At 31.7% G+C, this 16,086-nt stretch overlaps 2 protein-coding genes across 2 annotated transcripts; both read left to right on the forward strand.

The window, feature by feature from the left end:
- The first annotated feature begins 2,382 nt into the window (after positions 1-2,382).
- LOC121987916 (calmodulin-like protein 5) lies at positions 2,383-2,892 on the forward strand. Its single transcript, XM_042541619.1, has one exon. The coding sequence runs from the start codon at positions 2,421-2,423 to the stop codon at positions 2,712-2,714; it is 294 nt and encodes a 97-aa protein (XP_042397553.1). The 5' UTR covers positions 2,383-2,420; the 3' UTR covers positions 2,715-2,892.
- An 8,287-nt stretch (positions 2,893-11,179) lies between these two features.
- On the forward strand, positions 11,180-11,700 carry LOC121987917 (calmodulin-like). The gene has a single exon (XM_042541620.1). It carries the CDS (start codon positions 11,230-11,232, stop codon positions 11,521-11,523), a length of 294 nt encoding a protein of 97 aa, XP_042397554.1. The 5' UTR covers positions 11,180-11,229; the 3' UTR covers positions 11,524-11,700.
- Positions 11,701-16,086: the final 4,386 nt, after the last annotated feature.

Below are 16,086 nucleotides of genomic sequence, written 5' to 3' on the forward strand. Positions count from 1 at the left end.
AGAATCGATAGGGTAGCTGATGCAAAGAATTTTTAGTTATCTTATCCAAAATTTAAGGTAAAATATTTGAATAGGGTATCTGATGTGGATGCTCTTAGCTTGGTTGTGCGATTCATTAAGAAAACTTGCTCTAGGGTGTTTGCCAAGAATACACCCTTAACAAATATCATCTTGAGCATTAATATGAGGAAGATCATTTACCATTCCTTTGCTTGAGAGAAGCTTTAGAGCTCTGAAGTTCACAGGCCCGTACCTTACATGGCAACTATTCTTTATGTATGGACTTAAACATTTTGCAGTAATATGGTTAATATCAAGAGAAAACATCCTATTTTTAGACATAGGAATATGAGCAATAAGTTTGCTTTGCTTTCTCAAACGAAGACTACCATCTTTGAGTTGCATATTAAAACCTTTCTCAAGCAATTGTCCAAGACTAATAATATTTGTTTTTATGTTGGGCACATAATAAACATTGGTGATGTATGTGTGAGCTCCATCTTTAAGTTTGATGAGAATCTTACCAACTCCTCTTACTTGGATTTTGGCAGAATCTCCAAACGAGACTTGTCCATTCACCGTTTCATCCAACTCGGCAAACATATCTTTACGCCCGCACATATGATTGCTTGCCCCGGAGTCTAAATACCGCAAATTCTTGGTTGTGGAACTCCATCGTTTCTTGCTAGTAAAACTACATCATTGTCATTGCCTTTTTTTGATGCATAATTAGCATTCCCTTGCACATTGTTAGAGCGGCATTCCGTTGCATAATGTCCAAATCTGTTGCAAGTATAACATCTTACATTTCTTTTGTCATACCTTTGATCTCTACCTTGATTGTTGTCTTTATTTCTTCCTCGGCCTCGAGCAGAGCCCCTGCCACGACCTCTACCTCGGCCATGTCCACGGGAAGTCACCACTGCCACCGCCATTTTCTTGCGAACCTTCGGTCTTTGACTCTTCTTTCTGGTCAATAATTGTGAGCTTGGTTTGTAGAGCCTGCTCCATAGGCTCTCTCCATCTTCTTTTGCATTCTTGCTTCATGAGCTTGTAGAGAGCTTAATAGTTCTTGCACCTTCATAATTCTTTCACATCTTTTGATTCTTCTATGGCCGTAACTACATAGTCATACATTGGCTCGAACGAGTGTAGAATTTTCTCTACGACGCGACTATCTTCAATGTCCATTTTTTTCAATTGTTTGACAATAACCAATACCCTTGTAAATTAGTCTGATAATACACTTTCGGACTCTTTCATCTCCAACGATTCAAATTCCCCTCTCAGGATTTGAAGGCGAATACTTTTTGCTCTTTCATCACCTTTGTATGCTACTTATAGGATCTCCCATGCCTTTTTGGAAGTTATAGCTTCGGCTACTTTATCAAAAGTAGCTTCATCAAGAGCTTTATAGATTAAGAAAAGAGCTTTCTTATATTTTCTCTTTTGTTCCATCATTGTCGTCCTTTGTGCCTCTGTTTGGTCGACTCCTTCTTGAGACGCTTTATAACCTCTTTCAACAATATCTCACAAGCCTTCGCTCTCCAGTAAAGCACTCATTTGGATATTCTAATTATCATACTTCAAATCAACAAGACGAGAGATAGGAAGCATCGACATGACTCTAATACCACTTTATTGTAAAAAATAAAATAAGAATAAAACTTCTTGGCCAGAAGGCAAATGAGATAGAGAGCGGATCCTTTGGTCCGCAAATTGTGGACCAAGGATGGTCCCTTGTATGGGATTGGATGATTTAGATGGACTCTTCCTATTTACAGGTGGGATCCATCCAAATCACCCAATCCCATACAAGGGACCATCCTCTAATCCACAATTTATGGACTAGAGAATCCTGCCTGAATAAGATATAGATGAGCTACTCTAATGTTTCTTTTATTATTTTTATTTCTTGTTCAACCTCTTAGAAACATTACATATTTATAGGCTTAAACGGTAAGCATTATCCTCAAATAGATTGAATCTAGACCATTCAACATTCTTTCACTAATTCTTATCTTATCAACTCTCCACCTCATCCATATCCCTACCATATCATTTCTATCCATAATTAAATTTACTTTTCAACCATTTCAGCATCGAATTCCTTTCACTTTAATAAATTTTGATAATATTCCTCTGTGGAATCCCATGCAAATTGCGTGGTCGTATCTTCCCTTTAATTATTAACCTGCTTTACATTTTATTCCCTTCTCTTCTCTGGAAACCACAAATTTGTCCCTCACCACTTTTCTCAGATTCTACAAACTTTTAAACAATCAGCTTGTTCTTATCCGATTATAATTAGTAATTATTTTTTTTTAATTAATAAGGGAGAATGTATAGCAGCTCTTTTTGAAGGCTTATAAATCCAACGGCCATCGATAAGGTAACGATCAGAGCTCAAAGCAGCGTCAATGGCGATCAAGCACTACGCCACCGCGGCGAGGAATCGGTCGGTCGAGGGCGACATGACGGTGGAGGAGTTCAAGGAGTGGTTGAAGCGGTTCGACGTAGACAACGACGGCCGCATCAGCCGGGAGGAGCTTCGGCGGGCCATCAGCAGCATCAAGATCCGCTTCAGCGGCTGGAAGAGCGGCCGGGGCATCCGGTACGCCGACGCCGACGGCGATGGCTACATCGACGCCGACGAGGTCGACAAGCTGGTGGAGTTCGCTCGGGCGTCGTTGGGTATCAGAATCGTTTCCTAATACTAATTAATTAATTAACTAGTTATCAAATAAATAAATAAAATTAACGGATCATATAGTTTATATGATCATTAAGCAAGAATAAATATATGTGTGTGATAATTATGTGTTTATATTAAGTGGCCACTGCAGCTTATAATTAACTTATTTGGAATTAATATAAATATAATTAAGAAAAGGCCTTGCTAGTATATAATTTGTATTTTTTTTTACTTGTTTTAAAGGCAAAAGAAAACAGAGAAAGAGAGGATGGAAATATCGTAAATTATTATTTCATTCTTATTTTTATGTATCCAAACTCCAAAGAATAATTATAATTTGCTATCTTGATTGCAACATATGTAAAAAATTGTAAATTATAATCGAATAATTTGCTATTATAATAGATTGAAGTTTAGTTTAGTTAATTTGGAAATTTAATTTTTAAAAATAATCATTTCAATTTATTCGATTCATTTTTTATTTTTAAATTCAACTTTCGATTAAATTGATTATATCAAATCGGCTAGTAGCATCTAAATCGATTTAAAAAAATCTTTAAATTATTCCAATCTCAATTTACTACTCCCATTTCGTCCAAAAGCAATAAAAAAAAAAAGGTTCTATTTCACTCGATTGCTAAACCTATTGCCAACTACTTGACAGCTAGCCAAATTGAATATTATACGTTCTCAAGATTATTTAGTAAAATAACACAAAAGGTAAACTAAATTGAGCTTAAAATTAATCAAACTACCAAAATAATTTTAAAACTGGGTTGGCTTGAATTTGGTTCGGTTTAGACATTATCAAAATAAGATGATCAATTTTGATTCTAAAATTTTAATAAGTAAATAATAAAAACTTTTTTATTATGATTTTTTTTTCTTAATTCTGCTTTCCACTTCCCAAATAAACAAGCTTACAATCCCCTTGTTTTACTCTGACAAATTTATTTTATTTTTTCCTTTTAAAATTCTGTTTTAAAATGTCAATTTGCAATCTTTTGTCATTTCATTTTGATTACTATAATATTAATTTATAATGATGTGATAAATAAGTCACATAAATATCATCTTTGTTATGATATTAGATAATAAATAATATTATCACAAAAAAAGTAAATAACAAAATTAAGCTTTGAAACTTTAGATATTTTTGACCATTTAAAAAATTTAAAAGTCCATTCAAGGAAGCATAATTTTGGTGGGCATGATAAACTTCTTTTATTTTTACATTAAGAAAAAAAAATAAAAGATGGAATTGACAAAACCGATCTTTATTTTTAAACCAAGAAAAATACATATTTTGAATATTAACAAACGGAACAATTTTTTGGTGATTTTAAAAATAAGTTGTATTTTTTCATTAATAAAGATTGGAGGAAATATATATATATATATATATATATATATATATATATATATATATTTCTGATTAAATTGAAAACTTACTACCAAACTTTTTATCTAAATCTCTATGAAAATTTCAATAACTTTTTAAAGATCATTTTTACTGAAGTAATTTGTAGGATTTTAGGATCGAAAACAATGGAAAATAAGCATAATTCGAGGAATATAATTAGAACTTAATCATAAATTTCTTTTCAGGGACAAAATTAATTTCATTCAATTTCTTTTTCTATTTTTTAATTCCTGTTTGACTTCCACGCATCATCTTCCTCGTCGCCGCCGTCCTGCCACCTCATCAACATCCGCCACCACGTCACGTCTCGCCGGCTCTTTGCTTCACCGCGACGGCGATGGAGTTCTTGCAGTGAGCGATCACGGCCTGGATTGCGCTCTGCAGCTCCTCCATCGTACTACTGTCCGACGTGAAGGTCGACGAGATGGTCACGGCGATTACTAACGGATCATCCAGGTATAATACGACAGTTAAAGTTATGGTGGAGTGACGGTCTAAGATGAGATGGTGGTCAGGGGGCTACCCATAATAAGGCTTGGTTCTTCAACTAGCACTAAGGTCCTCAATACAGGACGCTCCGGTAACAAGTCGGTCGGACCTAAGGGACTTACTCGCCTATAGTAAGGCGCCTAATATATACTCAACCAGTTATGATCCGTCCAAGTTTAAGAGAGTGTCAACTGACCACAAGGCCGACCGAATATAATATTCAAGCAAGACCTGAGGACCTAACATCCCACGCTAGGTGCATAATATACAATGGGCTAATTTGGCAACCGGTTAAATATAAAAACCTTCACTATTCATTCTCCCATCCTCTTGTATATAGACGGCCACATAAACAACTGCTTATCTTCACCAAGAAAATATGCAAGGCAAATCTTAGAAGAAATCTAACTAGATTTCTAGAACTCAAATATCACTTTAGGGATAGACCTCCTAGTTCAAGGACGATCGACTGAAATTATTGGTCGGGCTTCTTGGGAGTTTAGTTCTCTATTTTTCAAAATAAGTATCCCTGCATATGGTTGGTTCATTTTAAAAACAATCCGAGCCTAGGGGACTTGGCTTCTCATTATTTAATAATCGGATTTCTAGCATTTCACAATCTATATCCAAGCGATCTTAAGGGTTGTTCGTCCTACCATACTCAGCTATATCCGAGCGGTCTTAAGGGTCATTTGTTCTACTATACTCAGTATTTTGCTCTTATATATGCATCCGGTCTGCTGAATATCCGATCGGGATATCTTAGGGGACCACATTATCAAAGAATTATAATAGTTTGTCAGAGAATAACAATCGCTTGTTAGAGAATATTCCTATTATTACATGGCCATTTAATATAACTTTCCTCGAAGGTGACTCTACATTTTTTATTAGCTGACACTTTATGACAGCATATTTCTTCAACTGCCTCATTAATGGAGCCAGTTATAAAAGGGGGGCACACGGGTAACGGAAGATTCCTCGGACGGTGACTATACACCTCCTAAAATACATATTCCCTTACTCGACAACTTTTGACATCTGACATTCTCTGTCACCTCATGATTACGGAGGTCATGTCACGTGGTATATAAAGGGGGGTTCTTTACGATGGCAAGGTATGCTTTAAGATGCTTTTTGAGACACTTACGCTTTGATATGCCTTGACACGCATTGCTACATAACTACTATTCAATTTCCCGCTTGGGCATCATACTAACTTGAGCGTTGGAGGTCCTTTTGTCAAGAACCCCTTCCCTTATTTTTGACATTGACGTTTGTCTGCTCTCTCGACTGTGCACGGGAAGAATTTTCATTCCCGTTCGTAGCCCCTGCTCTCATCTAAAGTCTTCACTTAGTCAACCTCACAACCATCTGCCTAGCGCATCATCTCTCCAGCTTTCAGGCAGGATCATATTTGGCGTCGTCTGTGAGAATCTTCACTTGAATTTAAAACTCAGAGATGGAAAAAGTTGGACGACTCACTACAATTACCTTGACACAAGAGAAACTAGAAATATAATCAACGCCCCAGCACAGAAACTGAAGCAGCAACAACAACAAGTAGTAATTGGTCGTACTTTTATGCATGACCCTACTACATCAACAACATGCCTCATAGTACTGAGCGAGGGGCTTGGATGGGAGGTCCAATAGAGCGCTAACCAATTGTTGGAACACTCCAGAGCTAGAAGGGGGGGAGGGGGGATAGCTCGTTTCGCTTTGTCGATTATGATTTGCAGCGGAAAACATGAAGCGAACTCTTCCAATGCTAACACAAAGGATTTACTTGGTATCCACCTCAATATGAGGTAATTATTCTAAGGATCCACATATGAGCACACTCTCTACTATAAAAAATACTCCTTCTTAGAACAATCCAAAGGTGGAGAATCCTTGTACAACTCAAGAACAAGAATACAACTCTAAACAAGAAGTAAATGTAAAAATACAAATGGAAAGCCTTCTCGTTTAATCTCTTGTTAAAATTATCAAACTTTAATTAAAACTTTTTAAAATTTATTAAAAATTATTTTAAACTTTTTAAAACTTATTAAAAATTATTTTAAAACTCATTAAAATTATTTTAAAACTTAATTTAAACTTAATTAAAATTATTTTCAACTTAATTAAAATTATTTTTAAACTTAATTAAAAGTTATTTTAAAATTATTTTAAACTTACTTAAAAACTTAATTGATTTTTTTTAAAAATCTTAATTAAAACTTAATTAAAATTATTTTAAAACTTAATTAAAATTATTTTTAAACTTAATTAAAATTATTTTAATTAAAACGTAATTAAAATTATTTTTAAATTAATTAAAATTATTTTAATTAAAACTTAATTAAAATTTAAAAACTTAATTAAAATAAAAACTTAATTATTTTTAAAAACTTAATTAAAATTATTTTAAAACTTAATTAAAATTATTTTTAAACTTAATTGAAATTATTTTAATTAAAACTTAATTAAAATTTAAAAACTTAATTAAAATAAAAACTTAATTATTTTTAAAAAACTTTATTAAAAACTTAATGAAATTATTTTAAAACTTAATTAAATTTCTTAAAAACTTAATTAAATTTCTTTTAAAACTTTATTAAAACTTGATTAATCTTTTTAAAAATAAAACTTTGTTAAAACTTAATTAAAACTAAAATTAAATTAACGCTGAATTAAACTCAAACTTAATTTTTGAAATTATAATTAAAACTTAAAATCGTAAAGGAAAACTAAATCAACTCTAAATTCATAACTAAATCAATTAATTAAACTTGAAATCATAAATTAATTAATTAATTTTCTTTAACAATTAATCTTGAAATTTCTAAACTAAAACATAAATTAATAAATAAATTTAATAATAATAATAATAATAATAAACTTAAAATAATTAAAACTTAACTTAATTTTAAATAACTTTAATTTATACAATAAATTATAAAAATAAATCAATAAATTTTTAATCTCAAACCTAATTTATTTTAATTTAATTAAAACAATAATTAATTTGAAGTTAATTAAATTAACTTTACAAATCTAATTAACACAAAATTCAAGATAATCGAAATTTAATTCTCAACTTAATCAATTAATTTATAAATTCTCTAATTTAATACGTAAATTAATTCACGATTAAATAATCTTAATCTAATCTAATTAAAAATCAACATTAATTAATTTTAATCAATTAATTATTAAGTTGCTTTAATTAATCTAAAATTGATTAACAACTTAAACTAATCACCGTATTTTATTAATTTAAATTTAATCCTAAATTAATTAATCTTAATCAATTCAAAACTAACCTTAATTAAGTTTAACTTAAATAATTAACTAAATTACTCCAAAACGTTGTCTAACATATATTTTTCATATCTTGCTTGGACTTTAGATTATTTAATTAAGGAGGAGCATCAACATCATTTCAAAACTAATCTTTTCTAGAATTTTTCAAAATTCATATTTTCAAAACTTATTTCTTTTAGACTTATGGATTTTAAAATATATTTCAAAATTCTCTTTCCAAAATATTTCAAAAATTATATACTTATTTTCCTAAAAAAAAGTATAAATGTTCTTGATTAAAAATATTGTTTGCTTCAAAGTTTCTTCTTCAAAATTTGACTTAGATTTAAAAAAAAAAATCTAAAGACTAATTTAAAAACTTAGTTCACTATTTTCTCTTAAAAAAATTTCTAACTTCCAAAGTTTTTCTTAGATAATTTTTCAAAAATACATTTTATAATTCAAAGCTTAGATATTTTATGGATTTTTTTACTATTATTTTCAATCGAATAACTTCTAACTTATACTTAGAGAACCTTGATTTCAAAAATTTTCAAATGAGTTTTCTAACTCAAACTTAGTTTTTCTCTTAAACTACTTCAAACATGTTGTTTGGTATTACCCCTATTTTTGATGTGTGTCAAAGGGGGAGAGATAGTAAATTTAGGGGGAGTTATTGAACTCAGGGGAGAGTTAAATGTTTGTTTATTTAACTCTGCATATTTTAAACTTAACTGTGAACCTTGGTTGCCAAATATCAAAAATGGGGAGATTGTTGGTGCAAGGTGCACCAGAATCAAACCTGAGTTTTGATGTTGTCAAAGGTTCAAGTTCAGTCTTGTTATGATCTGATGATTTGGCTAAGTGTGCAGGCTATTTACTCAATCAGGAAAGTCCTAGTCACGACCAGACAGTAAAGTCCAAGCAGGTTTGGAGGACCCGATGTTTGACAGGTAGGTTGAGGTAAGCAACTGGAATGGAGCGACAGTGAAGTTGTGCTTCTGAAAGGAACAACCTAAGGTCGCTGATCCAACTGAAGAAACCGGGAAGGTTTCCAAGTTGAGATCATGACAGTTCTAACTGTTATACTCGTGCATATTACTACTCATGTATTATAAGTGTGCTAACTTTGTTTTGCAGGAATATTATTGTTATATCGAACTAACTTTGTATTGTAGAATCATATGACCCATTGAATTTCAAATGGTCATAACTTTTGACTTAGAACTCAGAACTCAGAATCAGGCTCTGTCAGCGGCCACGCGACCAGCACTCAGAAAGCTTCATTTGACCAATTTTATCAATCGACCGAATAGGTAAAAATGACAAAACAGATCAAGCTCGCAAATATGGTATCACAGCATGATCGGTCGACAGAAAATGAGGTTCGGTCGACCGAACAGTAAAAGCATTAATGGAGCATTAAGTGCGAATCTCGGCGAGAAGGAAAGTCCATCGTTCGGTCGACCGAACAAGGTTATCGGTCGACCGAACCATTAAAGATCAGTTAATGCTCGAAGATCAGATCTCAGCGAATCTCAACACAGAAGGAATGGAGCGGGTTCGGTCGACCGAACCCAGGGATCGGTCGAACGAACGTCGAAGGTTCTTATAAAAGAGAGCTCGAGGTCCAGGGCTGAATAATACTGTTCGGGTTCGAAGTTAATCACTATGCTAGCTGCTATTGTTCGTGCTACTGCTCTATAACTCTTCTACACGCAAGCAAGTGCCGACCGAGCTTCAACTTTGACATACTGTCGGTATACTTTACTTTTGTATTGCACTTAAACTCATATAAGATAGTAGGCTTGTTACTATCTTATATGATTATATTTTGTACGCATTACTTCTTTCCGAGGTTTTCAGGAAGAAGAATCTTAGTGGATTGCTCATCGGTGCAGTCAAGGACTGCGAGCCTTCGAGTAGGAGTCAAGCTAGGCTCCAAACGAAGTAAACGAACTTGTCTTTTTATATTTTTCGTTGCTTACTCGAATTGTTTTGAAATACGAAAAGAAAAGTTTTTAAAAGAGCGCGATATTCACCCCCTCCCCCTCTATCGCACTTTATCGATCTATCAACTTCCACCACCTAGCTTCACTCAGTAGGGTCCGGCTTCACTCACCGAGACTTCCACCACCTAGCTTCACTCACTAGGGCCCGACTTCACTCATCGGGACTTCCACCACCTACCTTCACTCACTAGGGTCCGACTTCACTCACCGGAACTTCCACTACCTAGCTTCACTCACTAGGGTCTGACTTCACTCACCAAGACTTCTACTTTGTCTAACCTTTAGTTAGGACTTACCTTTTCTAGTCATCTAGCCCTGACTAGGCTTCTCTCTTCCAAACATCAAGTCCTGTTTGGGTCAACCCTTGGTCAAATTAACCAAACTTAGGTATATTGTAAAACATCGAAACCCTAGAGGTCGATTGCACCAACAATCTCCTATTTTTTGATATTTGACAATTTTCTTAATTTAGGCTTGGATTTTTAAGGATTAATTCTCAAGATTTGAGAAATTCAAAAAAATTTAGGAATGTTTTCACTTTTCTACCTTAAGAAAACTCTTTTCCCTTAACTTTTCTAACTTAAGATTTTTCTAACTTAAGATATTTCTCTACCCCTCTTACACACATCAAAAGGATATGAACTTAAGATTAGTTTCTATTTGGTTTGGCACCAACAATGTGAGAAAAAAAATATGATTAGGATTAGATATTAAAATTTTCATTTTAATTTATATCATTTTTAACTATGTTATTTATTGAGAATCCTCCAAAATTAATATTAGAATTAATTGAGTGTTTCCAGTCATCTTTCCAGGTCATACACAATTATAACCCACAAATAAAATTGAGCTCGGTATGCTCGACATCCTGAATAGGATCGTTATCTCAAGGGTATCAAGATATATATAATTTTCAGATCATTTTTTGAATTATATATAAAATGAATAAAGTTGCTTAATTAAAAAGATCCAATATATTCAACATAATATTTCAGCATCGAATTCCTTTCACTTTAATAAAATTTGATACTCTTGCTGTGGAATCCCATACAAATTGCGTGGTCATATATCTTCTATCTTCCCTTTAATTATTAAAGTGCTTTACATATTTTATTCCCTTCTTTCTCTGGAAACCACAAATTTGTCCCTCGCCACTTTTTCTCAGATTCTACAAACTGTTCAACAATCAGCTTGTTCTTATCCGATTATAATTAGTAATTATTTTTTTTTAATTAATAAGGGAGAATGTATAGCAGCTCTTTTTGAAGGCTTATAAATCCAACGGCCATCGATAACGATCACAGCTCAGAGCAGCGTCAATGGCGATCAAGTACTACGCCACCACGGCGAAGAATCGGTCGGTCGAGGGCGACATGACGGTGGAGGAGTTTAAGGAGTGGCTGAGGCTGTTCGACGTCGACAACGACGGCCGCATCAGCCGGGAGGAGCTCCGGCGGGCCATCAGCAGCATCAACGTCCGCTTCAGCGGCTGGAAGAGCGGCCGAGGCATCCGGTACGCCGATGGTGATGGTGACGGCTACATCGACGCCGACGAGGTCGACAAGCTGGCGGAGTTCGCTCGGACGTCGTTGGGTATCAGAATCGTTTCCTAATACTAATTAATTAACTAGTTATCAAATAAATAAATAAATAAAATTATCGGATCATATAGTTTATATGATCACTAAGCAAAAATAATTTTATGTGTGTGATAATTATGTGTCTATATTAAGTGGCCACTGCAGTTTATAATTAACTTATTTGAATTAATATAAATATAATTAACAAAAGCCCTTGCTAGTATATAATTTGTATTTTTTTAACTTGTTTTAAAGGCAAAAAAAAAAATGAATGGAGTTATCCATTTTGAGTATAATTATTATTTCATTTTCATTTTTATGCACCCAATGAAAAACTATTTGCCATGCATCTTGATTACAACATGTATAAACTTGATTAGAGCGTTCGGTTCAAATGATTTAAATAAAAATAAAATTTGAAAGATCAAACCACTTGCTAAGTATTGCTGATCAAAATTTTGATTAAACTTAAATAAGAGATCGAATTTGAATATTTAGTTTGGTTAATTCAGAAATTTAATTTTTTTTTAAAAAAAATATTCCAATTAATTCAATTCAATTTTGATTTTTTAAATTCAATTGTTGGATTAAATCGATTATACCAAATCTGTTGGTCGCAGTGGACTAATTGTATTATAATAATACGTAAATCGATTTTTAAAAACAACTCCTAAAACTTATCTATTCGAATCTCAATTTCCGACTCCAATTCCAAAATCAATAAAAAAAAAATTGATTGATTCGATAACTAATTAATCCATTTTTGATCCGCTTAATTTGTTCTATTTTTGCGTCAAAGTTTTTTCAATTTGGTTCGCCTACATAAAAATTACATATATTAGATTTAGATTTAATGGATTCGGTCAATTCAGTTTTACTCAATTGCTGAACCTATTGTCAACTACTTATAAAATAACGGGCAGTGCAATCGACCCCTGGTCTTAGTTTGCCTAATTGATCAAGTTCAAAGTTGACTTAAGTAGGGATTTTATTATTTCATCAATATATTGATTGCTCAGTTCACTTATGACTTTAGAAACTAAATGGAAGTAAGTCGATTCAATTGTTAGACTCAACTAATGATATTGTTGGTTCAATCTTCTTTAGGCCACAATTAACTAAGCTCGGGTTGGTTTGAGTTTTGATGTTTAGACAATATGTGTGAATTAAAAATCAAGTAAGTCAAGGTTGACTAAAGACTTGACTAACAAATTCCTAATTGGAATTTAGACAAATGAGAAGTCTTAACTAGATGTTAGGTAAATAGAAATTCTAGTGGGACTAAGCAATTCTAGTTGGGAACTAGGTTAACTCCAAGGTGAGTTAGCTGGGAGCTAAACACTTGGCACAAGAGAAGTCTTAGTGGAACTAGGCAAACATAGTTGGGAACTAGGTTAAGTCAAATTTGGGTTAGCTGGAAGTTAAACACTTGGCACAAGTGAAGTTCTAGTGGAACTAGGCAAACCTAGTTGGGAACTAGGATAAGTCTAAGCTGGGTTAGCTGGGAGTTAAACACTTGGCACAAGTGAAGTCCTAGTGGGACTAGGCAAACCTAGTTGGAACTAAGTTAAGTCCAAGGTGAGTTAGCTGGGAGTTAAACATAGTTTGTGTTTCTTATTTGTATTCTTGTGCTTGAGCTTGTACAAAGCTTCTCCGCCTCTAGGAAGGAGGTTTTCATAGTGCATCTATGAATGAGGAGAGAGGACCTTTGAATTAGTCACCCCAAAGAGGTGGATACTAAGTAAAACGAAAGTGTTAGCCTTGCTTTGAGTTTTCCGTTGCAACATCTACAAGAAGAAGCGAAAGAAGTTTTCACTCCCTCCCCTCTCTAGCTCTCAAGTATCCTAATAGACATCAATCAACTAACGAGTTACATCAATCATTTGATGGCAATCAAAACCAAACAAAAGCAAGTCGATTTGGTTGTTGGACTCAACAAATGACATCAATCCATTAATAAGTTTCATGGTCAAATAAGTTAAGAAAGAGTTATTCTGTAGGTTTCAACAATTAGATTTGGCATATCAATTGACTAATGGGTAAAATCAGTTGACTGATAAGTGGAAATCAATCTTGACTTGAAAGTTATAAAAGAATATTAATTCTTGACGAGATTTTGGGTGTTGGTTCTTAGGGATTTTGAAGGAAAGTGTTACTGTATTTTCGGACCAACAAGAAGAATTTCTAAACAACAAAAGGGTAAGCAAAGTAAGATTTTATTTGTAAAGTCATTTTCAATTTCGTTTGTATTTATTTTTTTGTTATATTATTGTAAAAATAACTTGTAAGAAGCTTCTTCGTCTTCGAAAAATATCCGAAAAGAAAAAATTCTAGTGGAGGGAGATCATTAGAAGTAGGTTTTAGATTAATCACCTATGAAATAGATAATAAATAAAATCTCAAAGTTGTACATGTGAAATCAAGTTTAAATTAAGATTTTTTATGTACATTCAAATGATGAGCACGATAAAATTGAGAAAAATAATTAGAGCTATTCACCCTTCTTCCATATCATACATGTCCTAACAATAACAACTAGCCAAATTATCTGATACGTTCTTGAAGATTATTTAGTAAAATAACCCAAAAGTAAACTAAATTGAGCTTAAAATTAATCAAACTACCAAATAATGATAAGGCTGGTTTGGGTTTGAACTTGATTCGGTGTAGACGTTATCAAACTGTTAATTTAAGTTTAATTAATTATTTAAAACTTTTATATATTTTTTTATCTATTGTCAAGTGTTTTCATTTGCTTATAACCGATGTTATACTAGTTTCTTTATTTATTTATGGTAGATATCTGCATTTAATAATAATAAATATTATATATGTGCCTTACTTATAATATATATTTATTTTAAAAAATAACTGAAATTCAAATATTTGTATCTTCTTTAAAAAAAATAGAATGCAAATATTTTCAATAAATGTATTATTTATTTTATTTTTAATTAATAGTATTATATGATTTATATAAAATTATTTTAAAATCTATAAAATGATTTAGACATTTTACTCACATGGACAAAATGGGCCCTTCAATTCATCTAAATTTTTTCTTTGTTTTTTCTAAAAAAAATATAATAAAAACAAACAAAAAACAAAGCAATCATTAATTAGTCCACACAAACACGTAAACAATTAATTCTCGCATAATTCCGAAGAAACACATCAAGTGCATTAATTGCTTTCGTGCATCCCAAATGACACTTACAAATACAATCCCCTTGTTTTATTCAGATATTTTTATGTTATTTTATTTCCCCTTTTAAATTATGTTTTAAAATGTCAATTTTCAAATTTTTGTCGTTTCATTTTGATTACTAAAATATTAGTTTATAATGATGCAATAAATAAGTCACATAAATGTCATTATTTTATAATATTAGATAATAAATAATATGTCCACCGTGGCAAATTTACTATAACGGCATCCAAAAGATATTTAAAAGAGATTTTTTTTTTAAATATCCCCTCAAATCAAATATCCTCATTGTGAGCATTATCGGGCATAATTCTTTACCCGATGATTGCGATTTTTTTTATCAAAAATAAATAAATAAAGAAGTTGTTGTAGTTTGTAGCTACTACAACAGTTGTTGTATTTTTTTTAATTAAGTAAATATATTAAGTAAAAATTATTCAGTAAATAAATATTAATTAAAAATATTTATGAAATTAGTATAATTAATATTAATTAAATATAAAATTATATATAAATTAATAAAATAATAGTGGGATCTATTGTGGAATTTAAGATATTTGAGAGTGAGATATTTAATAAGTGGATTAATATTTAGTTGAGGAGATATTTGATTGTAGAATTTGAGAGATTTAAGGAATGAGATATTTAATGAATGATATTAACATGAGAAAAATATTTAATCTATTGTGGATGCTATGATATGATAATCATAAAATTTCTACAAGTGCATTACTTTAGGGATGAACTAGGAAGACTGTGAATATAATCATGTTGCTACTATAATAGATAATAAATAATATTATCATTAAAAAAAGTAAAATAATAAAATTAAAGTTTGAAACTTATATTTTTGACCATTTTAAAAATTAAAAAGGACATTTAAAGAAGCGTATTTATTTGGCAAGATAAACTTCTTTTTAACATTAAGAAAAAAAATAAAAGATGGAATTGACAAAAACCAATCTTTATTTTAAAATCATGAAAGTAAACTATTTATGTTCTTTTAGTAAATAAAAAAAAAAAATCATATTTTGAGTATTGACAATAGGAGCAATTTTTTTTGGTGATTTTAAAAATAAGTGATATTTTTTCATAAATAAAAATTTGAGGAAAAAAACATATTTTTTCTGATTATATAGAAAATTTACCATCAAACTTTTTATCTAAATTTCGATGAAAATTTTGTTGGTCCCTTTGGAGGTCGGCAAAAGGGGAGGGGTGAATTGCCCTACAAAAATAAAACTGACCTTTCTCGGATATTCAACTAATTAACAAACACTTATAATAATAAAAGGAAGAGACTAAATTAAAAGATCAGACACAAGAGGGTTTACTTGGTTTGCAATCAGAGGATTGCTAATCCAAGACAAAGATGACGCACTATCTGA

This window comes from Zingiber officinale, chromosome 5B (assembly GCF_018446385.1).
Source record: "Zingiber officinale cultivar Zhangliang chromosome 5B, Zo_v1.1, whole genome shotgun sequence".
NCBI classification, from domain to species: Eukaryota; Viridiplantae; Streptophyta; class Magnoliopsida; order Zingiberales; family Zingiberaceae; genus Zingiber; species Zingiber officinale.

Bases quoted from the DNA above. Each gene is read 5' to 3' on its own strand.
- LOC121987917 (XM_042541620.1), top strand. From the start codon at position 11,230: ATGGCGATCAAGTACTACGCCACCACGGCGAAGAATCGGTCGGTCGAG.
- LOC121987916 (XM_042541619.1), top strand. From the start codon at position 2,421: ATGGCGATCAAGCACTACGCCACCGCGGCGAGGAATCGGTCGGTCGAG.